Genomic DNA, 24,860 nt, shown 5'->3' with positions numbered 1-24,860 from the left:
GTCCCGTGTGTCCTCGTGTGCGTCCATTCAATTTTGTTGCTGGAAACACCAATCCTTGTCATGAATTGTTTTTTTTGCAAGGGAATGGAATGGGCTCTAGTCACCCGGAAAGACTCTTCTCAACGGGAGTGGATTCCAAAGCCATGGTGCCTCCTTTTGCTCCTCCTTATCCAACTTCCACCAATATTTGTCATGATTTGTTTTCTTTGCAAGAGAATGGTTTAGGCTCTGGTCAATCAAAAAGTCTCATCTCAAAGGGGAAAAACAAAGTCATGGTGCCTGATGATGATGATGATGTTAAGGATATCGAGCTAAGGTGGCTGACCAAGAAAAAAAGATCAAGACAAGCCTGATCTTAATTTATTCATGCCCCTTTGAGATCGTGGCTTAATTATGTTTCACCTCTTTTGTTTCGTCATGCAATTTCTTTTCTCTCTCTTTGTTTCTTCATTGTCTTTCTTAAGTGTTCTCTTAGGGTTTAGTTGATGTAATTTCGATTCATTAATCAAACCCTTCTCTTTTTGTTGTTGTCAATTTCTATATCTCTTGATTGGTCTATAATTTGAAAACATCCCATGTTGTATCTCTATCTATATATGATAACGAAACATTTCACAAAAGATATGTAAATTGTTAAGGTTACATAAGATTTTATTATATTTCGTCTATAATATTTTGTTTAGTTATTGATGCTGAGTTGGGAGAGCGTCAGACCAAAGATTTGAAGGTCGTGTGTTTGATCCATGCTCACTACATTTTTTTTTGTTGGGAACAGTTTTAAAAATAACAAAATTCAATAAAATAATAAGATAATATCTTTCTTGAAATCTTCAAATAAAATATGGTCCTAATAATATTATAAATTAATAATCATTGAAAGTTACAAACATACATATATATATGCTGATATAATAATGCATGTTTTAAAAATTAGAATTTTCTTTATATCTATAAAACAATTATTATGTTGTATTTTTTTAACTATAATGATATAAAATACTCTATAACATACCATAAATCTAGCTAAAATTTTAAAGTTTTTAATTTATAGATATGCATCATTTTCATTTTGATAACTTTGTAGGCCATTTAAATACTATAATTGATATTGTTATTCATAAATTTAAAATTTATGTATGTCATGTGTATAAGTGAATTTGTTTATAGTATTCGTAATTTATTGTCAATAATGTTTTCTAAATATTAAAAATTTAATTCTAAACCATAAAATTTATAACATCCAAAAATCTAATTTTATTTTGGTAAAATTGTCTCAAATCTTTATTTTTAACAATTTAAACAACTAAAATATATATCTACAAATTAATAATTATTTACACTATGAATAATAAATATTAATTTATCTATAAATTAATATCATTATAAATTAATAAAATGTCATGGTCCCATCATTATTAACTTCATTATATATTCTTTTTAGTCGAATAACCGGGTATAACATATTGATATTGCAAGTATAATACTCCCTATGTCTCATTTTAACAGTTTTTTTTGTAATAAACTATTAAATCAATATAAAAAAAATATGCAGAAAATTATGAAAATATCTAATAAAATGGTACCAACAAAAAAACCTTCAAAAAGCGTAGATTCCAAACAGAGGGAATATTTTATGGTAGAGTAAACACATACATAAATGCTACCATTTTATGTGGGAGTGCATTGGAACTTCTAAAATATTTTTTTAGGTATTGAAGTTGCAAAGAATTCAATGGGAATCTCCTATTGTCCAATAGGATGTTTCCGACAAGCATTTGATAGGACTTATATAGTTTCATTTTAAACCTGCGACTGTTTGGGAGCACTTGTCTAAATGCTTGATGTGGGCAACCACCTCAAATGCTTTGACGACTATATCGTATATATGTTCATCATGTCCCGTTTTAAAACAGTTATTCACACATCTCTTATAGATGGATCCCACATTATTCTCTTATATAATGACATCGACATTAACAACTGATCACAATGTATGTGATTAAACTGGATATGTTCGTATGGAAGAAGACATCCATACTTATGACTTATGAGTAGTTCGTTTTATGTGGCCGTGGCATCCGCCATTTAATGTGGAACCATAGAGATTGACGTTTTGTCCATGTTTGATTTAAGAAAGAATTACTCATATGCTATAGAAAAGTTGGTTTATTCCTTATATATATTTTCTAAAAATTGCTTAGATATTTAGTGCACTGGGTAATTACAATTAACATCCTGGGTTTATTTTTTATTTTTAATTCTGAAAATATTAAAAAAGTACACATCAGCAAACGATTCCATGTCATTATTGACAGTGAATGTCTGATTTATATTACTTCACGACTGAGTTATAATACTTAAAGAAAAATGAAAGGTCTCGTAGATTCATTTGACGGCTGAGTTATAATATTTTGTGGCTGACTTATAACAAGAAATAAACTGAAAGTGAACGTCTGATTTATATTACTTCACGGCTAAGTTATAATACTTAAGGGAAACCGAAATGATTCATATGACGGCTGAGTTAAAATGTTTCGTGGCTAACTTATAACAAGAAATAAAAGTAAACAGCTAAATTTTATTACTTGACGGCTGAGTTATGATACTTAAGGGAAACGAAAAGTCTTTTAGATTCATATGACGGCTGAATTTAGTAGCTGACTTATAACAAGAAATAAACTAAAGTAAACTTGTCGTGCGTTGTTTCCGTATCTATCTGCACAACTCGAACATCCTTTATCATCGGTGTTACCAGAAACAACAATTACCGAAACTGGATCCATGAAAGAAAATGAAGAAAAATGAGGAGAATTAATAAGAATGAGTGTAATTAAGAAGTCAAAAACAATGAGAAAATAAGGAGAAAAAAGGTGAAGAAGAAGGTAAAAACCATGTAAATATTTCATTTTTTAACCAGCTGAAGAACAATAGTCGAAGGAACGACGTTTCGTATTTTCGGAGAAAATGATGACATTGATGATGCGTCCGAAGTGGCAAGTCAGCCATCAAATGAACATGTAAATCAGTCTAATTAAATCAGCCATCAAACAAGATTATAACTCAGCCGCAACATGAATACTATTACAATAATTAAAAAGCAAAAAAAATGCTGCCAAATTCATCCGCTTAATGTCATAACTCAACTGAAAATTTGTAACTGAGCTGTATCGTTTAATAAGTCAGCGTAACTGAATGATATTATAGTAATTAATCTTTTGCTACTAAGTCAGCCGTAAAATGGCCGAGTTGTACGATAAGTCAGCTTATGACGGCTGAGTTATGGTGCTTAACCATAACTCAACCTTAACGACATCTCATAAGTTAGGCGTTGTTCATAACTCAGCCAGCCGGAAAAAAGTTAATTCAGCCGTTTCGTAGTGATAACTCAGCTAAAATTTTGACAACTCAACCATCGGGTGAAAACTCAGCCGTAAGGACGACATAGAAATTTTGACAACATGTTGGACATATTTGTCAAAAGATTTTCATAGGGCCATATAAATTGTATAAAACTGTCATACCACATATAGTTCATACCACACATGTCAGCTATGTCTTAGTCAGCTTTACTACATTTGGTTCTTCTTTCTTATCCTGACTTAATATTGACATATATAAATTGTGTATTTTCTTTAATTATGTTGTTTTTTACGTCTTACTTTCTATGTTTTATTTCGTAACTTTCGAAATACTTTGTTTGGAAAAAATACATGTGTAAGTACAGTGTTTATGAAAAACTTGAACTTTAGTTGTCTATATTGCTTTTCAATTTCGTTGTATCTGCAATTATTCAATTATTCAAATATATATAATAAGTAAAAAATAACATCACTCACTCCATTGGAATTTTTTTTTTCTTTAACTTAGAGAATAAATCCCAAGACTTATGGAGGAGTCCAAGACTAATCTCTCTGGAGAGAAGGTATTCCACGAATAGGGTCTCCCAGGTATGCAAATGGACTGTAAGCAATGGGCTCATACCCATGTGATCAAAGGGATAAAACTGAGTAATTATGCATTTGGGGAGAATCGATCCATGACCTAGACCAACAGGACGGCTCTTCCACCAAGGCTAGAACCACTTAGCCTAGTTTCCATTAGAAAATTTTATAATGTGATTACTTGGTTTAGTAATTGTTATATATTTGAACACATCAGTTCAATATTTAAAACCAACGATTTATTAAAAAGTCGATAGTTTGCAATGGTCGATTTAACGAATTCATTGGCACCATATTTTGGGAAAAAAAATATATGAAAAGAGATAGTTTTTAAATGATGTTCTTTATACTTATATGCACTATATAATCTATGATGTAACATTGGTTGATGGTTATATTTGAAATGAGTAAAGAAAATCAGATTACACAAAGACAATTGAAAGGCCAAAACGAGTAAAATTTTGATTATATTTATAGATATATCTTCAAATGGTTTATTTTACTCAGAAAAAAAAAAGTGAACTGTAAATTAGTAAGAGACACACCTTTACGGTTTCAATTAAATATTGTTTGCTCTTGGGAGATTTCATACCTTAAATGAGTTAAACCCTCTCACCAATAAATAGTGTGACTCCGGCCCTTTCCTCTAAATCACAACAAAAATGAGATAAGGCAAATTTTTACAAAACAACCTATGGAGAACCAATCACCTGTGTCTTCAGCAAGCTCCTCCTCCCCACCCAAACATGATCAAAAACTCAAAAGTATCGTTATGGCCGAGGAGGAGAAGGTGACGATGAACCTTCTGGAACAAAAGCCTCCTCAAGATATTGTGTCTGAAAGGACTATCCTCGAGAGGCCTCGTTTCGTTTTAGAGGTTGTGAAAAGAGAAAGAGCTAGCAAAATTTACTACTGTAGGTTCTGCATGAAGGAGTTCTCATGCCGGCGAGCTTTAGGCGGTCACCAGAACGCCCACAAAAAGGAACGAGAACTCCATAAGAAGCTGAAGTTCATCAGAGGCAATGCTTTGAAAAGATACTTATCGTGGGCCTTTTGGCTGCAGCTATGGAGAGATGTCCTCTGGGCCGTTTATGTACGGGGGAGGAGGTAGCAGCAGCAGTAGACCTTACCTGTCTTCTACTGGTCCAGGAGCCAAAAGAATGAAGACGACCATGTTTCCGCCTCATCACCATTCCATCCTCAACTGGAGCAATACTGCTGGCCGCCATAGAAGTTCTACAAGATATCCTTTAACCCCTAAAAAGTATACTTCAAATGCTTTTTCAAACGATGAGGATATTAATCTTGATCTCACTCTTGGTCCATCTAATCCCATAGGAGGCATAATAATCACGTCTATAATATAAGAGTCATTGATGGTTATAACTGAAATGAGTAAAAGTTTCATATTATACAAAGTCAACTGGAAGGACAAAAGCAGTAAAATTTGGATTATGTATTTAGCTTCAAATGGTTTATTCTTCAAATGGTTTATTCTGTTCAGACCATCTCTAATGTATATCTTTATTTTTTACTCTAATATAGAGTAACTTTAAAAATAAAATTATGTAATAAATAAAGGTGAGAGTAGAATTACTTTTAATATAGAGCAATTTTATAATTTTTCTATTTCAAAATAAATTAAAGCAAATATTGCTCAATAATAGAATTTTGACCTCTAAAATAGAGCAGGGTTGCGGTGTTGGAGATGCATCGGAGAAAAATGAACTGTAGATTACTTAGAGAGGTACCAATATCTTTTTAAGAAAAACTGTAGATTCCAAAGTCGTTTTATGGTTTCAATTAAATATTGTTATCACTTACTTGGTTTAGTAATTGTTATTTATTTGAACACATAAGTTCAATACTTACAATAATCTTCGATTTATTGAAAAATCGGTAGTTTTCAACGGTCGATTTAACAAACTCGCCAACACCATATTTAAAATAAAATAAAATGAAAAGAGAGTTTTAAAAGGATGTTTTTTATACTTATATGCATTATTTAATCTATGATGTAACATTGGCTGATGGTTATATTTTAAACGAGTAAAGAAAATCAGATTACACAAAGCTAATTGGAAGGACAAAAGGAATAAAATTTTGATTATATTTTTATATATATATCTTCAAATGGTTTATTTTTCTCAGAAAAAGAAAAGGGAACTGTAAATTAGTCAAAGACACCTTTAAGGTTTCAATTAAATATTTTCTGCCCTTGGGAGATTTCATACCTTAAATGAGTTAAACCCTCTCATCAATATATAGTGTGACTCCGGCCCTTTCCTCTAAAATCACAACACAAAAGAGATAAGACAATTTTTTACAAAACAACCTATGGAGAACCAATCACTTGTGTCTTTAGCAAGCTCCTCCTCCCCACCCAAACATGATCAAAAACTCAAAAGTGTCGTTGTGGCCGAGGAGGAGAAGGTGACCATGAACCTTCAGGAACAAAAACCTCCTCAAGATATTGTGTCTGAAAGGACTATCCTTGAGAGGCCTCGTTCCGTTTTAGAGGTTGTGCAAAGAGAAAGAGCTACCAAATTCTACTGCTGTAGGTTCTGCATGAAGGAGTTCTCATCCCGGCAAGCTTTAGGCGGTCACCAGAACGCCCACAAAAAGGAACGAGAACTCCAGAAGAAGCTGAAGTTCATCGAGGCAATGATTTCAAAGGATACTTATCGTGGGCCTTTTGGCTGCAGCTATGGAGGGATGTCCTCTGGGCCGTTTATGTATGGGGGAGGAGGTAGCAGCAGCAGTAGACCTTACCTGTCTTCTACTGGTCCAGGAGCCGAAAAACTGAAGACGACCATGCTTCCGCCTCATCACCATCCCATCATCAACTGGAGCAATACTGCTGGCCGCCATAGAAGTTCTACAAGATATCCTTTAACCCCTAAAAAGTATACTTCAAATGCTTTTTCAAATGATGAGGATATTAATCTTGATCTCACTCTTGGTCCATCTAAGCCCATAGGAGGCAGCAACAATAGCATTAATAACACCACTAATCCATCATTGGATGGGGATGCTACTAGAGGAACAACGAATCTGACCACTCTCGTGTTTCCTCGTGTGCCTTCATTCAATTTTGTTGCTAGGAACCCGTCTGATTCATTCCCAGGAAGCACCAATCTTTGTCATGATCAGTTTTCTTTGCAAGGGAATGGAATAGGCTCGAGTCACCCGAAAAGTCTCTTCTCAACGGGAGTGGATTCCAAAGCCATGGTGCCTCCTTTTGCTCCTCTTTATCCAACGTCCACCAATCTTTGTAATGGTTTGCTTCCTTTACAAGAGAATGGTTGGGGTTCTGGTCAATCAAACAGTCTCATCTCAAAGGGGGAAAACAAAGACATGGTGCCTGAAGATGATGATGGTAAGGATCTTGAAATAAGGTGGCTGACCAAGAAAAAGAGATCATGAAGAGGCCGCTCGTAATCTATTTATGTCTCTTTGAGTTCTTCAGTTTTCAGTTCGCTATCGATGCTTAAGTTCACCTCTTCTCTTTTTTTTTCTTTTTCTTCATGCAATGTTTTTCCCTTTTCTTTTTGTTTCTTCATTGTCTTTCGGGCCTTGTTCTCTTTGCGTCTTGGTTAATGTAATTTCGATTAATTAATCAAAACCTCTATATTTCAATTCCTATATCTCATGAGTCTTCTAAAATTTCTGCAATTTTCAATAGTCATGGTCCTTTTAGTCGTAAGCGAAATTTATTTTTTGCAAAGGTTAAAGAGATTGTGCATTTTGCATAAAATCTTTTGTTAAAACTTAAAAAGACATTATATTATCTCCACATATATTAGTTGTTAACTTGTAATATATATAAATCCCTTTAACAGACAAAAAAACACTCTTGTAATGTAGATTTTCAATTGTTTGCCTTGGGAAATTGACCAAAAATTTACGAGACAAAAATATGATAACTATACTTACTTTTTTATATATAGTTATTATAGCCTTGTAATCCCAGTCGCAATGTAAAATTTGAATTTATACTAAACTTTTGTGAACATGAGCTATTACTGGAAGGCGCATGATTATTTGGGAGAAGTTGTTCACGAATTAAATAACATACTGCGTAGATTTCAGGACTGGATTATTGACAACCCTAACGGAGGTCTGCTCCGAATCCAGTGGTGGTGAACACGGAGAATCCCCTGGCGGCTCACGCGGCCTTTATAGACTGCGGTAATACACTTATGAACCGAATTACTGCTGATGTTAATCAGATCACTGGTGTCGTCCCTACCGTAGGACCCGCAGAGCTACAAGAAATAATTGACTTAGGCATCACTTGGTGATTTTTTAAAACTGGAATCTCAAAATTTATTTTATTAATATTTTAATATAATAATATTATCTAATTTAATTAGTTATTTTTTAAAAAATTGAACCAATCATATCATGACACATAAGCGAAACAAGGTCAGAAAAGTGTATCGGTGGATCTGCTGCGAAATTTTGTGTCTCTTTTTTTCCTCAACTTTTAAATTTTTTTTTTTAATTAAAAGACATCCCCAGCGGATGTGGGATGGGAATGCTCTGTCTCGGAAGTCAATATCCTTGTCCTTGACATTGACATGATTGGGGAGATGATAAATTCAAGTTCTGAGCCATCTGAGTCCAGTTCAAGTTCAGCTGGGTCAGGTTAAGCTCATGATCGATATATATATATTTCTTGAAGACTTCGTCTGTTTATTTTCTTCCCGTCGTTTATATTAGTGGATACGCTAGTAAAGTTCCACTTTTTATTTTTATTTTTCTAGGGTTTTTATCATCTCTGTTAATCCTCGACTCTGATTTCATATATATATATATATATATATATATAAACTAGTAATATTCAATCTCCGTGATTTGTTTTTTAGCCATACAACTCAAATTTTCTTGCATTTAGAAAAACGAACAAGGCAATTTCTCTTCAACATTTTTCAATCAATGTATAAACTCTTCATGAGATAACATCAATCAACATGCTGCAAATAGATACGAGACAATTTCTTAACTGATATGGTTACTAACTTACTGAAAGATGTGTTTGGAATCATGACGAAGGGTTAGAGATTAATCCTTCAAAACCCAAGCCAAGTTTATTCATTAACGTATGCGGTTAAATAAAGTTCTATCTCCTTATTGCATTTTCCCTCAAGATTGATTGCAACTAGAGAAAATAGACATTACATAGATAATTGGACTTTAATTACTCTAAAGTCAAGCTAAGTCATTGATTTTTGACCAGCAAGTGCTTTTAAGTTATTCCCACCACGTAACAACAACAAGTAAAAAAGCATGCAAATATCAATAGAGGCTTAGGGCAAATCTTAAAATTGTGGCCTTGTATATATAAATATTTTTTCAGAAAATATATATTTTTAATATATTAAAAAGGAAATATTACCATTTTTCAAATATTTTCATTAAAATGAGATTTAGTGAGTTAATATTATAAAAAGCAAAAATATTTTTTATAAAAGTTAGTTTTATGATTTTTGCAAAGAAAAAGTCCTAAAGCACTATTTAAGAGTAAATATTAAAGCTAATTTTGAAAAAAATGTGGTCTTTTAATTCTTTTATATTTGGGTGGCTTAGGGCAAATGCCCTTAATCTCCCTTACTAGCCCGGCACTGCATGCAAGTCACTGGGATTGAGACAGGAATTCACCATAAAAAACGAAGGCATATAAAGTAACATTATCTACCAGCCTCTATCGAAAAATCACACATTCTAGTTTCCACATTTTATCCTATATTGACAACTTCAGGCCAGGAAAAAAGGACTTCTCCGACAATATGAATAATTCTGACTAAATAAAACTCACCTACCGAGGAGCCAGGTCTCTATCAGAGAGAGACATAAATATTTCCCGGCATAGATTAACCAGATCAGGACTGATACTGGCATTTGACGCCATGCCTAAGCACTGCAGAGAACCAATCTTTGAAACAGACCATGCCTAAGCACTGCCACGCCATGATCGCTTGTTCATACCATCCGTAACTTGAAATAGACCAAACACATAGTTTCAAATTAAAATAATAGATCAACACACATAGTTTACAGAGCACTAAAAAATAGCAAATTCCATCACTTAAGGGTTTGATACAAAGAAGAAAATCATGCTAATAACGGAAACACTTATATAAGTACCCACACCAACAGGAGAAAATTATACATAAAAAGAGTGATCAGCTTGTTCCTTCCTAGAAGCCAAGGCGGCCAACTCCTTAAGTCTCGCTCTCACTGCATCTGGCGGAAGATTAGGATCACAAAATCATCGCTACCATATTCCCATTGCTCAGATTCAATCTTCTTAAAACCCATGTTCCCAAGCCGGCGGACGAATGGTGCCATCTCTTTTACTTTGTCTTTCATGTTTTAGCAAAGTGAAAGGCATTTTACATGGTTTGGCAAAGTGGAAACAAAATAAGAATATGTCTCATAAATGGAAATTTAAGTAGGGCGTGTCGACGACAACGATATAATATTCTACGTCAGATTGAAGAAGAGTTGGACAATATATAAAACCATTAAAAATGTGTTTGGTTTTGCAATACGTGTAGTAAAATTTGAAAAAATGACTTATTTAGTTATATGTGTAGTTATCTTTTGAACATGTCTGATGCATTTATTGTCAACTTAAGAGAGAGTGAAATATACTGAAAAATATATGAACATATCGTATATCAAGTATGATAGCACTGAATAAACGTATAATATATGTAGCAATAGTATTTCGCTTTCAGATTAGAGGTATCTTAGCTATTGAGGCTTTTGTTCAGCTCGTTTTTATCATTCAATTGTTTTTTCTCTTCTTATTTCTTTCTTTGCCTTTGAAATATTCTGTTTTGAGATTTGTTCATGTTTCGACTAATTCACGAATCCCTTTCATTTTCAATGCCTATGAATAAAAACACCAGACCTGATATAAAAACCTTTAAACCGTTCACCACTTGACCAATGGATTTCCACAGATCTATTCATTGGTTGTTAACTTATAATGTGTATATATATCGAAAACTAATACCGTTTGCCTTGGAAAAAAATTGACAAAAAAATATATATTCGAATCTTTCCCATCTTATTATTAGTGTTGTAACCTCCCAATATTTTTTACATAAGCTATCATCTTTCATGATCTATTTAACAGAAAGGATCATTATTCATTAACTATCGTTATTTGTATGTATTTTTATTGTTAATATAGTGTAGTTATCGAAGTGCTAATTAACTGATACAAAACCGATTTAGGAATAGAATATAGGCTACAACGTTTTGCATACGGGGTAGACAAACAAATGAGATAAAGGAAGTTTTCAACACTCAGTGTCCTGAAAGTAGTCCTTGCAACTATCGTCTATGTCTGGAAAGGAATGGATTTCACTTCATTATCTAGGGTTACATTTCCCAGCCGAACATAGTTTTGATTTGGTTACGAGATGTCTCCACATTAAAGTATGATGGAACATTAATGATATAAAATGAGTCTTATTTAGTGTCTTGGAAACTCTAAAATACTTCTTTAGGAATTGAAGTTGGAAGACATTTAACGGGAATATACCTTTTTCCAACGTTTGATATCATATCAGAAACTGGAATGATACCTTTATGTTTGACGGTAAATATTTTATATTGCTTTGATCTTGTCATAATTTACTTCTATGGTCTTTTTGGGTCACGGTAGACCCGAGGAATTCCCTATAAGATGTCTTGACAAGCATTTTTGGTAGGATTTCGTTTCATTTAAAACCTTCGAATGTTTGGAAAGCACTTGTCTAAATGCTAGCTGTGGAGTGAGCTGTTAATGTTTTTGACATCAATTGGATTTTAGTTCGTTTTAGATATCAATTGGATCTGTTTGTATACGAGAAGCAAGACATCCATGGATAACTAAGTAGTTTTCACTTATGAGTAGTTCGTTTCCTGTGGTGTGCATCCGGCATTTTTCTAATGTGGAACAATAGAAATTGATATTATGTATATGTTGATTTTGATATGTGGTGTGGTACAAAAGTTTCTTATGTATTTTTTGAAATTTTTTTTTAATGTTGTATAAATTTTTTTTTATTGAAAACTACTTAGTTATTTACAGTAATAGAATTTCAAAAATATTGTAATGTTGGCTGCGTCAAAATGATTTTCATAAAGCTATTATATTATGTGGTGATGATGTCAAAACGAAAAACAATGAGGTAATCAAAAGGCGCATTTTTTAGAATTTTCCAATGTTTTCACGACCGGATCGGACCGGCCAGTCCAACCGGTTAATCTGCGACCCGAACAGTTCTCCGGTTTAGGTTCACTACTAATAACCGGAAATCTTAAAACGGGTAAAACCCAGAAAAAAACGCTATAAACCCACGACCTGGTAATTTGGACCGGCCGGTCGGGTTATGGTTCAAAAAAAAAAATCTATTTGGAATCTTTGATTTTTAAAACCAAATATAGGGTTTAGTTTTTTAGAACCTCTCGTCGCTTGGCTTCATCTTCTCTCGCAGTCCTCATCTCTCGTAGTGCTTAGCGAACAGTTGGTTATCAAGTTCTCTTTTATTTTAATTTTTTTTATGTCTCTGATCTCCGTTAGAGCTATCAAAATGGGCTGTCCACGTCCATTTTGACCCGTCCAACATTGTCCAATTTGATTTTGGACAAATAGTTGTCCGTGTCCATTAACGTCCAATCCATTAACGACCATGCCCACTTATGCCAATATTTTTATGGGCTGTCCATGGGTGTCCATTGGACAACAATATAACAAATTTTGTAAAATGTGAAAAAATGGTGTAATAATGAGAAAATGAAAAAGTGAAAAATGTGTTTTATGATTTTTCCCAAATCAATTTTGACCTAGAATTGTCTGACCAATGGGCCGCCCAATGTCCAGATTGTCCACGCCCGTTTTGTCCGTGGGCTTTGTTGTCCACGCCCACTTAAGCCCGTTTCAATTATGGGCTTGTCCATGACCGGTCCATAATGAATTGGACATGGTCCACCCATGGACAGCCCGCCCATTTTGACAGCTCTAATCTCCGTCATTACTTGATTTTGAACATTAACATAATACTTTTTTCATGATCGTGGCTCTGTTTTTTAATTGTGGCTCTGTTTTTTAAACTATCATAGTTAATCATCAATCCATCATCATGTTTACATATATAGAAATCCATTATGTCGTATACTTGTATTATAAATAACCGATCCTCATGTGCTGTGCATCTCTTAAGAATCTGTTATAGTACTATGTTTGAACTCTGTCTTTTTTTTGTGTGTGTAGTAGTTGTGTATTTTACAAGTAATGGAAACTGAAGAAGACTATGAAGAAATAGCAGCTGCAAACCGTTCAGTCCGAGGAAAAAGTGATATAGCTTGGTCCTATGTGATTCAATCAAATGATTCAAAAGGTTCATTCACTTTATTAGTTTATTTTTGTTTTTAGATTCATAATTTGTTAACTATGGTATGATTATTTTTCTTTTAGTATTTTATAAAACTATATAATTTCTATAAATATACTAATATAGTAAACAAATCATAATCAATTGACCCGCAGTCGAACCTGGTTGAACCGATGATCCGGTGACCCAGAAAGTAGTCCGGTTCGCCTTCCGGTCCGGTCGTGAAAACATTGGAATTTTCCCTCAAATAAAAAATAAAATACCTATTAAACCGTATTGTGCGGTGATATAAACAATTAGTTATATATGGATAAACTAATGTATGTTGGAGATATCATTCCAATAGTTTCATAAGGTCACTAAAGATAATCTGACAATAATTAATGCACCATTATTTTAAATTTTGATTGTGGATATTTTTCTCAAACAAGTATTTCGCCAGTTACAAAATAAAAATAGAAAGTAATAAATAAAAAACAACATAATTAAAGAAAATACACTAAAAAAAAAGTGTTCAAGAAAGAGGTTGTCTGGATGCCGTCTAGGCGCTAAACAAACGCCTAAATAACCGTCTGAACCATCTAAAATTGCATAAATTATATTTTAATATATATAATTTTAATTTTTAACTACATATATTAAATTATTAAGTTTTATAACTGTATATGTAATTATAAACGTTTATATGTTGTTAATATAAGTTAAATAAATGTATTTTCTAACTTTTGTTTATGATTTATTATTTATTATTTTAACATATATTTTTACATAATTCTATATATAATATTATATATAACATGTTTAATGTTGTAGAAGTCTAAACCGCCTAAAATCGTTTATGCTCTGACTGCGTTTTAGGCATTATCACCACTCACATACCGCTTAGTACTTTATTGAACACTATAATATTTCTATTTGTGAGTATTAAATTACGATAAGAAAGAAAAACCAAATGTAGTAAAGCTGATGAATATTAGCTGGCGTTTGTAAGTACAATGTTTATGACTTGAATTTAATTGTCTATATATTGTTTTCATTTTCATTGTATTTGCAATTATTCAAATATATATATATGTATATCTAGAAAATAAGTGAAAAAGAACATGTTACTCCATTACATAGAAGATACAATACTGTGATTACTTGATTTAGTTAATGTTGTTTATTTGAACATATCAGTTAATATATATGTCATATAAATACTTACCGTAAATGACGATCGATTTACTGAAGAGTCGGTTTGCAATGGTCGTTTTAACGAACTCACGATGCGCCATTTTTAGAAAAAAAAAATATGAAACAGAAAGTTTGTAAATTATTTTTTACACTTGTAGGCATAATAATCACGTATATAATATAAGAGTCATTGATGGTTATAATTGAAATAAGTAAAAACTTCAGATTATACAAAGTCAACTGGAAGGACAAAAGCAATAAAATTTGGATTCTATATTTAACTTCAAATGGTTTATTTAGCTTAGATCATCTCTAATATATATCTTTAGTTTTTACTGTAATATAAAGTAACTTTAAAAATAAAATTATGTAAAAAAATAGAGATGAGAATAGAGTTACTCTGAATATAGAGCAATTTTTTCATTTTTTCTATTTTAAAGTAAAATATATAGTATAATTAAAGTAAATGTTGCTCTATAGTAAAATTCTGACTTCTAAAATAGAACAGGGTTGCTGTGTTGGAGATGCATCAGAAAAAGAAAAAAAATTAACTGTAGATTACTCAGAGAGGTACCAGTATCTTTTAAAGAAAACCGTAGATTCCAAAGTCACTTTATGGTTTCAATTAAATATTGTTATCACTTACTTGGTTTAGTAATTGTTATTTATTTGAACACATCAGTTCAATACTTACGATAATGTTCGATTTATTGCAAAATTGGTAGTTTTCAACTGTCGATTTAACAAACTCGCCAACACCATATTTAAAATAAAATAAAATGAAAAGAGAGTTTTTAAATGATGTTTTTTTATACTTATATGCATTATCTAATCTATGATGTAACATTGGCTGATGGTTATATTTTAAATGAGTAAAGAAAATTAGATTACACAAAGCTAATTGGAAAGACAAAAGGAATAAAATTTTGATTATGTTTTTATATATATATCTTCAAATGGTTTATTTTGCTCAGAAAAAAGAAAAGGGAACTGTAAATTAGTCAAAGACACCTTTAAGGTTTCAATTAAATATTTTCTGCCCTTGGGAGATTTCATACCTTAAATGAGTTAAACCCTCTCATCAATATATATAGGAGTGTGACTCCGGCCCTTTCCTCTAAAATCACAACACAAAAGAGATAAGACAATTTTTTACAAAACAACCTATGGAGAACCAATCACTTGTGTCTTTAACAAGCTCCTCCTCCCCACCCAAACATGATCAAAAACTCAAAAGTGTCGTTGTGGCCGAGGAGGAGAAGGTGACCATGAACCTTCAGGAACAAAAGCCTCCTCAAGATATTGTGTCTGAAAGGACTATCCTTGAGAGGCCTCGATCCGTTTTAGAGGTTGTGCAAAGAGAAAGAGCTACCAAAATCTACTGCTGTAGGTTCTGCATGAAGAATTTCTCATGCCGGCGAGCTCTAGCCGGTCACCAGAACGCCCACAAAAAGGAACGAGAATTCCATAAGCAGCTGAAGTTCATCGAGGCAATGCTTTCAAAGGATACTTATCGTAGGCCTTTCGGAAGCTATGGAGGGATGTCCTCTGGGCCGTTTATGTACAGCGGAGGAGGTAGCAGCAGCAGCAGCAGACCTTACCTGTCTTCTACTGGTCCAGGAGCCGAAAAAATGAAGACGACCATGTTTCCGCCTCATCACCATCCCATCATCAACTGGAGCAATACTACTTCATATGCTTTATCAAATGATGAGGATCATATTAATCTTGATCTCACTCTTGGTCCATCTAAGCCCATAGGAGGCAGCAGCAATAGCATTATTAACACCACTAATCCACCGTTGGATGGGGATGCTACAAGAGGAACAACGAATCTGTTCACTCCTGTGTGTCCTCGTGTGCCTCCGTTCAATTGTGTTGCTGGAATCCCGTTTGATTCATTCCCTGCAGGAAGATATGTTCCTCCTTTTGGAAGCACCAATCTTTGTCATGATCAGTTTTCTTTGCAAGGGAATGGAATAGGCTCGAGTCACCCGAAAAGTCTCTTCTCAACGGGAGTGGATTCCAAAGCCATGGTGCCTCCTTTTGCTCCTCTTTATCCAACGTCCACCAATCTTTGTAATGGTTTGCTTCCTTTACAAGAGAATGGAATGGGCTCATCAAGTCACTCGAGAATTCTCGTCCCAATGGAAATGAACAAAGCCATGGTGCCTCCTTTTGCTCCTCCTTATCCAACGTCCACAAATCTTTGTAATGATTTGCTTCCTTTACAAGAGAATGGTTTGGGCTCTGGTCAATCAAACAGTCTCATCTCAAAGGGGGGAAACAAAGCAATGGTGCCTGAAGATGATGATGGAAAGGATCGTGAAATAAGGTGGCTGACCAAGAAAAAGAGATCATGAAGAGGTCGCTCGTGTTTGTTCAAAAAAAAAAGAAAAAATTTATGACCATTTGAGTTTTTCAGTTTGCTATCGATGAAGCTTATATGTTTCACCGATCTTTTGTTTCTTCATGCAATTCTTTCTCTCTCTCTCTCTCCATGTTTCTTCATTGTCTTTCTCAAGTGTTCTCTTTGGGTTTAGTTGATGTAATTTCGATTCATTAATCAAATCCCTTTTTTTTTTCAATTGATTGTTCTAAAATTTCCGAATATCTCATGTCGTGTCTCTCTTCTATGATGATGAAGCATCTGACTAACAAATTTGTGAGTTGTTGTTTTTATTGGATAGCTAGGGTTTTGCGATGTTTGGTCTATATTGGCTTCTGTAAGTGTTAATGTCATCGCGGGGATAGCTCAGTTGGGAGAGCGTCAGACTGAAGATCTGAAGGTCGCGTGTTCGATCCACGCTCACCGCATTTTTGTTAGTTTTTTTACTCTTATATTTTAGTTCCTTTGCAAAACGACACCACCTTAGAACGTATGTATTTCACTCAGTTTATTTTAATGTATATGGCCGGTTAAGGACCAAATTCTCAATCAATTACGTACAGGTTCCTTATATACTGTAACACATTTTTAAATAATGATTATTCGTCTATCATAGAACCACTACACATACAATATACAACAACACTTCCAAAAGAAAAGGAAAAATATATACTTGAAAGTGAAAGAACTCTTGCAAGATGATTAAAGTACTCTCGGATATTAAGAGAAATCACTATTTGACAATTCGGTCTGATGCTGTGAACTGTGAAGTATGAACAATTGTGCACCTTTTTAACATTAAAAAATATTGCCCTAAGCACTTATGAGTCAAATTCACTGGGTTAAGAAAACATTTGAAAAAAAATTCATAAGAACAATGTATTTTTTTTTTGTATTCTTTAGATGAATTTTAATTTTTCTGAAAACATAATTGATACTTTGTTCACGAATAAAATCATACATAAGATAAGAGTAACACCATGCATGAACCAATATGAAAAGATTCGTAACAGGTCATAGGTTATAAATTATAATTTAACACATGCTCAACAAAAATGTCATTGTCCTATTTATTAGGACCGAGAAATGTGGATCACACTGCTTTCTCTACTAACAATTTTAATAACTTCGTTCATATTTATCGAAATTACGATGTTTATAGTTTCTTGACATATATATCGTCTTACCGTTGTACTAAACATAAAATACTTGGATTTATAATATAATATAATTAGTCGTCATTACAAAAACTAATCTTAAACCGATACCTTAAATTGGAGAAATAGTCATACTTTTACTTAGAAACGAAGCAGTAAAAAAGGTTAAGTGCAATCGTTGATGGTGTCGCCGCAAAGTTCGTCCAAAGGCGCACAGTCTCCAACTTGTATCTCAATAATTAATTAACAGAATAGCCCCTTTATCAAGCAAGCATTTGACTTTTCACTCCTATAAATTCACAATTAACAATTCTCATCATCATCATCAAAACAAACCAACTCTCCTTCTCTAATCAAAACAAAGATGGAGATCTCAAAGACCCTTTTGCTAGTGACGGCTCTGGTGGCTGCAACTTGTTTCTTGCAAGCCAAGGCAGCTGGAGTTTATTGTAGTAACCCTTACACTCGATGTTACCGCAAGTACATTAACTGTCCAGAGGAATGCCCAAGCACAACAGCCATGAACTCCAAGAACAAAGTCTGCTACGCCGATTGCGATAGACCCACCTGCAAATCCCAGTGCCGCAGTAAGCTTTTTTCTACTCCTTAATCATAAAGTTTCCCACACACGTCTTTTGTGCACTTTAGAGTCAGTAAACCATCATATGTTTTTGCGTGTAGTGAGGAAACCAAATTGCAACAGACCTGGATCAGCTTGTTATGACCCGAGGTTCATTGGAGGAGACGGCATTGTCTTCTACTTCCATGGAAAGAGCAATGAAGAGTTTAGCCTCGTCTCTGACTCTGACCTTCAGATCAATGGTAGGTTCATTGGTCACAGACCCGCTGGTCGTGCCAGAGACTTCACATGGATCCAAGCCCTCGGATTCCTCTTCAACTCCCACAAATTCTCCCTCGAAGCCGCGAAAACCGCCTCATGGGACAATGAAGTCGACCATCTCAAATTCTCTTTTGATGGCCAAGATCTATCTGTCCCAGAAGAAACTCTCTCCACCTGGTTCGTATTTGATACAAAACCTCAGTTTCGTTTTTAGACTACATGTTGATTATTGAAACTCTATATGTTTTCTTTATAAATTAGGTACTCACCAAACAAGGACATCAAGATCGAGAGAGTGAGTATGAGAAACAGCGTGATCGTGACAATCAAAGACAAAGCCGAGATCATGATCAATGTGGTTCCAGTGACAAAAGAAGACGACAGAATCCACAGCTACAAAGTACCATCAGATGACTGTTTTGCACATCTTGAGGTTCAGTTCAGATTCTTTAACCTTTCACCTAAGGTAGATGGAATCTTGGGACGAACCTACAAGCCTGATTTCCAGAATCCCGCTAAGGCCGGAGTCGCCATGCCAGTCGTTGGTGGTGAAGACAGCTTCAAGACTTCTTCTCTACTCTCCAATGACTGTAAAACTTGCATCTTCTCTGATACACAAGCAGAGATTGATTCAGTTAAGTCAGAGATCGCATATGCAACTTTGGATTGTACTCGTGGAGCATCTTCTGGATACGGTATCGTGTGCAGGAAGTAAAAGAAAAGAATCTTAAAAGAAGAGTAATGCCAGAGAGCACTAGCTTCTACTGGAGATTTTCCGAAGTATAATTTATAAGGAAAAATATGTAACTTTGCAATGTATTTGTATTGTATCATCAACCATGTACTCTAATTTTGTATTAACCTAATCATTGTTACATAATACTAATAAACATTGCTTAATCTACGAATCTAAGTCAATAAGTTCATGATGAATGCAGAGAATATATTTTTTTGAATCAATATGTGTAGCTAGCTTAAAGAAGTGTCTGGATTGAATATGGTTTTTGTTTGAATAAATTGGTTAAGTACCATATTTTCTAAAAAGATAACAAATGCGGGGATAGCTCAGTTGGGAGAGCGTTAGACTGAAGATCTGAAGGTCGCGTGTTCGATCCACGCTCACCGCAATATTTTGTTTTTTCTCTATTTTACGTAACTTTCTTGAAACGGCGTCGTTCTGCATACTTTTAACTTTTATCCTTTCAGAAGATTGAAACGACATCGTATGGCTATAAACTATGCAAATTAATAAGACTGATGAAACGGCGTCGTTCTTGCAAATTAACTTTTATCTCTTCTTTCTTAAGATTAAGTTTCATAATCTGAATCGAGTATTCTAACAATTTTAACAGGAAAAAAAGAAAACTGATGATAAATGAATTTTATAAACTTGAATTAGTTAAAAAATATAATCACATTCTGAGTCTTGATTGCTTTTATAAAAAAAAACATCAGTACTCACTATATTACAAAACAAATACACCGTAAAAAATTCAGACAATGAATCATTTTGTTGTTTCCAACCCAAAAGTGTCATCAACAAATAAATATCTTTTCTTTCTGTAAATTTTTTCAAAAACAAACAATAATGTCTGTCTCTGTTGTTTTCACCAAATATGTTTTTATCTTCTTCTCCTACCTTCCACGAGGGTGAACAAGCTGCGAAAACACAGCACTCGTAGTCGCGTCTTCCGCATCATCATCAGTACCTGTCCCTGAATTTACTCCTCCTCCTCCTCCTCTATCAATGATACTCATACTGTTATCAAACGGCTCCATTGGCGCCATTGGTATCCCTGGAATATGGTTTGTGCTATTGTCATCAGGCTCCATCAAAGCCGAAGATGTTTCTTCTAGCTGTAACGCGTACTCCAAGTTCCACAGTACATCTCCCATAGAAGGCCTGTCCACACCGTATTCAGCCAAACATTTCTCAGCGGTTTCTCCAAATTTCTTAAGCGATGCTGGATTCACTTTCCCTGTTAAGTTACTGTCCATGATCTGATCGAGCAGACCCTTCTTCTGCCAGGCCATCGCCCATTCCGCTATGTTCACTTGTTCCCTCGGTAACACCGGGTTTAAAGCAGGTCTACAACATAGAACTTCCATTAGTACAACACCGAACGAGTACACGTCGGACTTCTCTGTTAACTGCTGTCTCCTGAAGTATTCAGGGTCGAGATAACCGAAGCTTCCTTTAACCGCCGTGCTCACATGGGTTTGATCAAGTGAAGGGCCAGTTTTGGATAGTCCAAAGTCTGCAACTTTAGCCACTAGATTCTCATCGAGTAAAATATTCGTGGTCTTCACGTCACGATGTATAATGCTTTGAGATGCACCGGTGTGTAGATAATGTAATCCTCTCGCTGCACCAATGCAGATCTCGAGTCTTTGTTTCCATGACAATGGAGCAAGATCAGCTCCATAGAGATGACTCCTCAACGGTCCATTAGCCATGTACTCATAAACCAGAATCATTTCGGATCTCTCGTCACAGTAACCGATTAAAGACACGAGATGTCGATGTCTGAGTTTGGACAACATTTCGATCTCGGTTCTGAACTCAGCCATACCTTGCTCGGATCTTGGATTACCTCTTTTAACCGCGACTTTAGTCCCATCTTCTAAAGTTCCTTTATAAACCCTGCCGAATCCACCAACACCAAGCAACGAGCTCTCATCGAACTTATTAGTAGCATCCATGATTTCTTGAAACATAAAGCAACGTCCAAGATGCGTAGAAGCTAACGAAATGCAACTAGCTGTAGCACTCTTGTGAGAAGCGGTTGATTTGGTAAGAGTCTGAGACAGTCCATATAAAGGCAACGGCAACCATGGATGTCCATTACCAGCTTCTTGAGGACTCGTTGATCGCTTCTTCCTCGAAGCAACCAAACAGCAATAGCAACAAACTGCAATCAACAGAACCACAAAGAACGAACCAACAGCAGAACCAATGATCACAGCTTTCTTCTTTCCTTTATCTGATCCTCCAGGAACAAGTGACTTAACCGAAGAAACACCACTTAAGCTCTTAGCTTCATTACTAATCTTCAAAACCTCTAAACCATTCATAGTCGCGTTAGTGATATCTGCTTGTGAATCAGGCCCAACGCTAACGGTTAAAACATTGGGAGACTCAACGGAACCATTGGAGATAAAATCTTTAAAGTAAGGAACTTTAAGACCATTAGTCAACGTAGAGAGATCAAGACTTCCAAGAGCAAGATCATCATTCACATAAAGATTGAAAACAAGCGTGTTCAAAGCTTGACTCACGACATCACAGAAATGTACACGAACAAAGTACCTGAAGTCTGGGTCTACAGGGAGAACCCAAGTGACGTTAAAACTAGGACTCGCTACATTAGCTTCACCCATTGTATCAGCAGTAGCATAAACCATGTTTGGAGCTGTTTCTTGAGTCACGGAAGCAGAGTACTTAATCGAAGAAGGATTCGCCGTTACGACAAGAACAGAGCTGTTCACATGAAGATACTCTGCATCGTTATCCCATTGTCTCCCCAACGTATCGTTTTGAGAAGTCAACAATGGTCCTCCCATGTTTAACCTGTAGACTGTTTCAAACGCAAGCTGAGAGAGACCACTGAACGGAGTTGAAGGATTCAAAGCCAAAGCTTGATCAGGGATAAGACTATCCGGAACAGAGACAATCTCAATCGCGTTGACAAACACCACCGAATCGTTTGATGGAATGAAACTCAAAGTCAAGAACTCTGAAGTGACATTGACTGTGTACTCCTTGAAGAGGTAAGAGCCGTTGAAGTTCTTGAAAGAGAAGTCGTTCAAGAGCACGAAGTCGTCTGTGACAACAGTGATTGAAGCAGAGCGTAAGTTCCAAGTAGAGTTCTTGATTGGTGAGAAATGAAGACGGATCCAATGACGACCCAAAGAATTGATTTTGAATCTGTAAGAAGCTAAACCGGAGAAAACACGAGCGGTTTGGTAGATCGAAATGCTTGAATTGGAAGCGGCTGATGTTGCTACTGAAGAGTTACCGATTTTGAGTACAAGAGATGAGTGGAGTGAATCAGGAACAAAGATTCTGTTTTGAAAGGTAATGTTTTGTGATGAGCCACAAGAGATCAAGTAATTGTCTGGAGGATTGAATAAGGCAGATGAAGAAGTTGTATAACAAGAGAGGAACAAAAGAAGAAGAAGTAATGATTTTGTGAACACCATTGTTGTTGTGTAAGAACCCTAAAAAGAACCCAGAAATAGAAACAAATCAAGCTCAATGCTAAAAAAAAGAATCAAACTTTGGAGATTGCTCTGTAGATTTGATTGAGAGAAGGTTTGGGGTTTGGATTCACATGGCTAAAGGGAACACCCAATTGGAGAAGAGAATGTGTGTGTGTGTTTTGGGAAGAAACAATCAAACTCAAGTGAGGAAAGAAATGGGAGAAGAAAAAGAGAAAAAGGTAGAGACTTTTTTGAAGTGTTACTTTTAGTTATTTCTGCAAAAATTTCTTCTTTTTTTATCGAATAGCTCTTTCCAGGCTGGTTGGTTTTGATTAGGCTGTCATCTTACATACAGAGAGGAGGAGAAGCAACTCAAAAGGAAGCCTTCACAAAAGGGCCTACACACACAGAGAGAGAAGATGACTAATTAACTAGACTAAAACAGAATAGGATTAAAGAATTAATTAATGATAAGATTAGTTATTTTACTTTATAAAGTTTTTTTTAATTAGGTTAGGTGTTAATTTTTTGTCTGTTGTACTAATGAGGTTGCATAAAAATTCGCGGCGGGTATTAGCTGTTAATTTTGAGTATTTTTGGTTTGTAAGGGTCTTTTTTCAATAACTATATATTGTGTGTCACTGTTTAAGTGTTTATAAAAATCACAATTGTTTCGAGAACATTTTTGTGTTTTTTTTTTTTTTAATGGACGACCTATCGTAATCAACTCGTGGTGTTAATTTGCGTTTCTATACGAATATTTTCAACTAACTACATAATAAAATAGGTATGTGGACAACTAACTAAAATTACTGTGATTAAAGCATGTACATCTGATAAATACTGATTTTTTTATCTTAACTAAAATGAGGAAACAAGCATATCAAAATGACTGATTAAGTAACCAGTTGATCTCTGTATACACTTTATATAGTATCAAAGTCGTGATATTTACTACTATCAAGTATGGAATATTTAGTAAGTTAGATTTCGTATACAAAAATATGATTTCAATGGTTTTTTGTCAATAAAGTGTGGTAACCGGTGGAAACCTAACCTAACTATATTGTGATCTTGTTGCATTAATGGTGTAAAGAAGTTGTCTTCAGTATGTTTCAACCACTAAGTTAATTAAATAGCAGATGCTAAAATAATATACAGAGCTTTTGATTCATTGGTAGCAAGAGGCAGTAGAGGTATTTACTTATATAGTAACTTATTGAGCTTTAAGAATATGTCAGATTAACCAGCCAAGTTCCCAACTAAATCTATTAGTAAGGACCATGGATCGGATGAATGAATCAATTAATTCAACTCAACTATTCATGGTTTCAGTTTTTAATTCAAAACCAAACTACATTGGCGTAGAAAATTAAATGGGTTACTTGATAGTTGATATATACTATATGATTTTTAAAGTAAAGCATTGATTATATGTGTTGATTGTTAATCTTATTTTTTTAAGGAATCGGCTAAGCATGAGACAGAAAACGGCATAAATATTAACTCATTCGACCACCACTGCGTCAAGTCATATTCCAATTTTTCACGTCTCAAGCGAAGACAATTACATAAGCTTTGTCAAGATAAAAAAAACATATGCAACGATATTCTTAAACAAGATTTGATATGTCTAAACTCCGTAATTTTTACGTGACTCATTCGGTGTATGTGAATGATTAGAAGATTTCTGTTCAGTTCGATAATATGCTCTAAGATATGCTAATCAGCCTAATCTATAATACTAATATAGTTTAC

The 24,860-nt window shown here is 34.6% G+C and overlaps 4 protein-coding genes, 2 non-coding genes and 1 pseudogene across 7 annotated transcripts; 6 read left to right on the top strand and 1 right to left on the bottom strand.

Annotated features, from left to right (window-relative positions):
* Window positions 1-4,635: 4,635 nt before the first annotated feature.
* On the top strand, window positions 4,636-5,308 carry LOC104728876 (uncharacterized). The gene is made up of 2 exons (XM_010447799.2): window positions 4,636-4,949; window positions 5,005-5,308. Exons 1-2 carry the CDS (start codon window positions 4,636-4,638, stop codon window positions 5,306-5,308), a joined length of 618 nt encoding a protein of 205 aa, XP_010446101.2.
* A 963-nt stretch (window positions 5,309-6,271) lies between these two features.
* Window positions 6,272-7,503, top strand: LOC147935359 (uncharacterized). The gene has a single exon (XM_087476065.1). It carries the CDS (start codon window positions 6,279-6,281, stop codon window positions 7,365-7,367), a length of 1,089 nt encoding a protein of 362 aa, XP_087332191.1. The 5' UTR covers window positions 6,272-6,278; the 3' UTR covers window positions 7,368-7,503.
* Window positions 7,504-15,674: 8,171 nt separating this feature from the next.
* On the top strand, window positions 15,675-17,023 carry LOC147935358 (uncharacterized). The gene has a single exon (XM_087470979.1). It carries the CDS (start codon window positions 15,679-15,681, stop codon window positions 16,873-16,875), a length of 1,197 nt encoding a protein of 398 aa, XP_087327105.1. The 5' UTR covers window positions 15,675-15,678; the 3' UTR covers window positions 16,876-17,023.
* A 233-nt stretch (window positions 17,024-17,256) lies between these two features.
* Window positions 17,257-17,329, top strand: TRNAF-GAA (transfer RNA phenylalanine (anticodon GAA)). The gene has a single exon. It is a non-coding gene; the product is annotated as a tRNA-Phe (tRNA).
* A 1,022-nt stretch (window positions 17,330-18,351) lies between these two features.
* LOC147935356 (uncharacterized) lies at window positions 18,352-19,803 on the top strand. The gene is made up of 3 exons (XM_087471272.1): window positions 18,352-18,645; window positions 18,740-19,076; window positions 19,161-19,803. The coding sequence occupies exons 1-3, from the start codon at window positions 18,423-18,425 to the stop codon at window positions 19,612-19,614; spliced, it is 1,014 nt and encodes a 337-aa protein (XP_087327398.1). The 5' UTR covers window positions 18,352-18,422; the 3' UTR covers window positions 19,615-19,803.
* Window positions 19,804-19,953: 150 nt separating this feature from the next.
* On the top strand, window positions 19,954-20,026 carry TRNAF-GAA (transfer RNA phenylalanine (anticodon GAA)). The gene has a single exon. It is a non-coding gene; the product is annotated as a tRNA-Phe (tRNA).
* Window positions 20,027-20,265: 239 nt separating this feature from the next.
* Window positions 20,266-23,504, bottom strand: LOC147935354 (receptor-like protein kinase THESEUS 1 pseudogene; annotated as a pseudogene). Its single transcript, XR_015571788.1, has one exon. The product of XR_015571788.1 is annotated as a receptor-like protein kinase THESEUS 1 pseudogene (transcript).
* Window positions 23,505-24,860: the final 1,356 nt, after the last annotated feature.

The sequence above is a fragment of the Camelina sativa genome, chromosome 11 (assembly GCF_030686135.1).
Source record: "Camelina sativa cultivar CO46 ecotype springtype chromosome 11, ASM3068613v1".
In the NCBI taxonomy this organism is placed as follows: domain Eukaryota; kingdom Viridiplantae; phylum Streptophyta; class Magnoliopsida; order Brassicales; family Brassicaceae; genus Camelina; species Camelina sativa.
The sequence above is the reverse complement of the archived record's forward strand: the minus strand, read 5'-3'. Positions and strand labels throughout refer to the sequence as shown.

Coding starts and splice junctions, on each gene's coding strand:
- LOC147935356 (XM_087471272.1), top strand. CDS start 18,423: ATGGAGATCTCAAAGACCCTTTTGCTAGTGACGGCTCTGGTGGCTGCA. Junction 18,646..18,739: donor CTGCAAATCCCAGTGCCGCA/GTAAGCTTTTTT, acceptor TTTTGCGTGTAG/TGAGGAAACCAAATTGCAAC. Junction 19,077..19,160: donor GAAGAAACTCTCTCCACCTG/GTTCGTATTTGA, acceptor TTTATAAATTAG/GTACTCACCAAACAAGGACA.
- LOC104728876 (XM_010447799.2), top strand. CDS start 4,636: ATGGAGAACCAATCACCTGTGTCTTCAGCAAGCTCCTCCTCCCCACCC. Junction 4,950..5,004: donor GAACTCCATAAGAAGCTGAA/GTTCATCAGAGG, acceptor TTTTGGCTGCAG/CTATGGAGAGATGTCCTCTG.
- LOC147935359 (XM_087476065.1), top strand. CDS start 6,279: ATGGAGAACCAATCACTTGTGTCTTTAGCAAGCTCCTCCTCCCCACCC.
- LOC147935358 (XM_087470979.1), top strand. CDS start 15,679: ATGGAGAACCAATCACTTGTGTCTTTAACAAGCTCCTCCTCCCCACCC.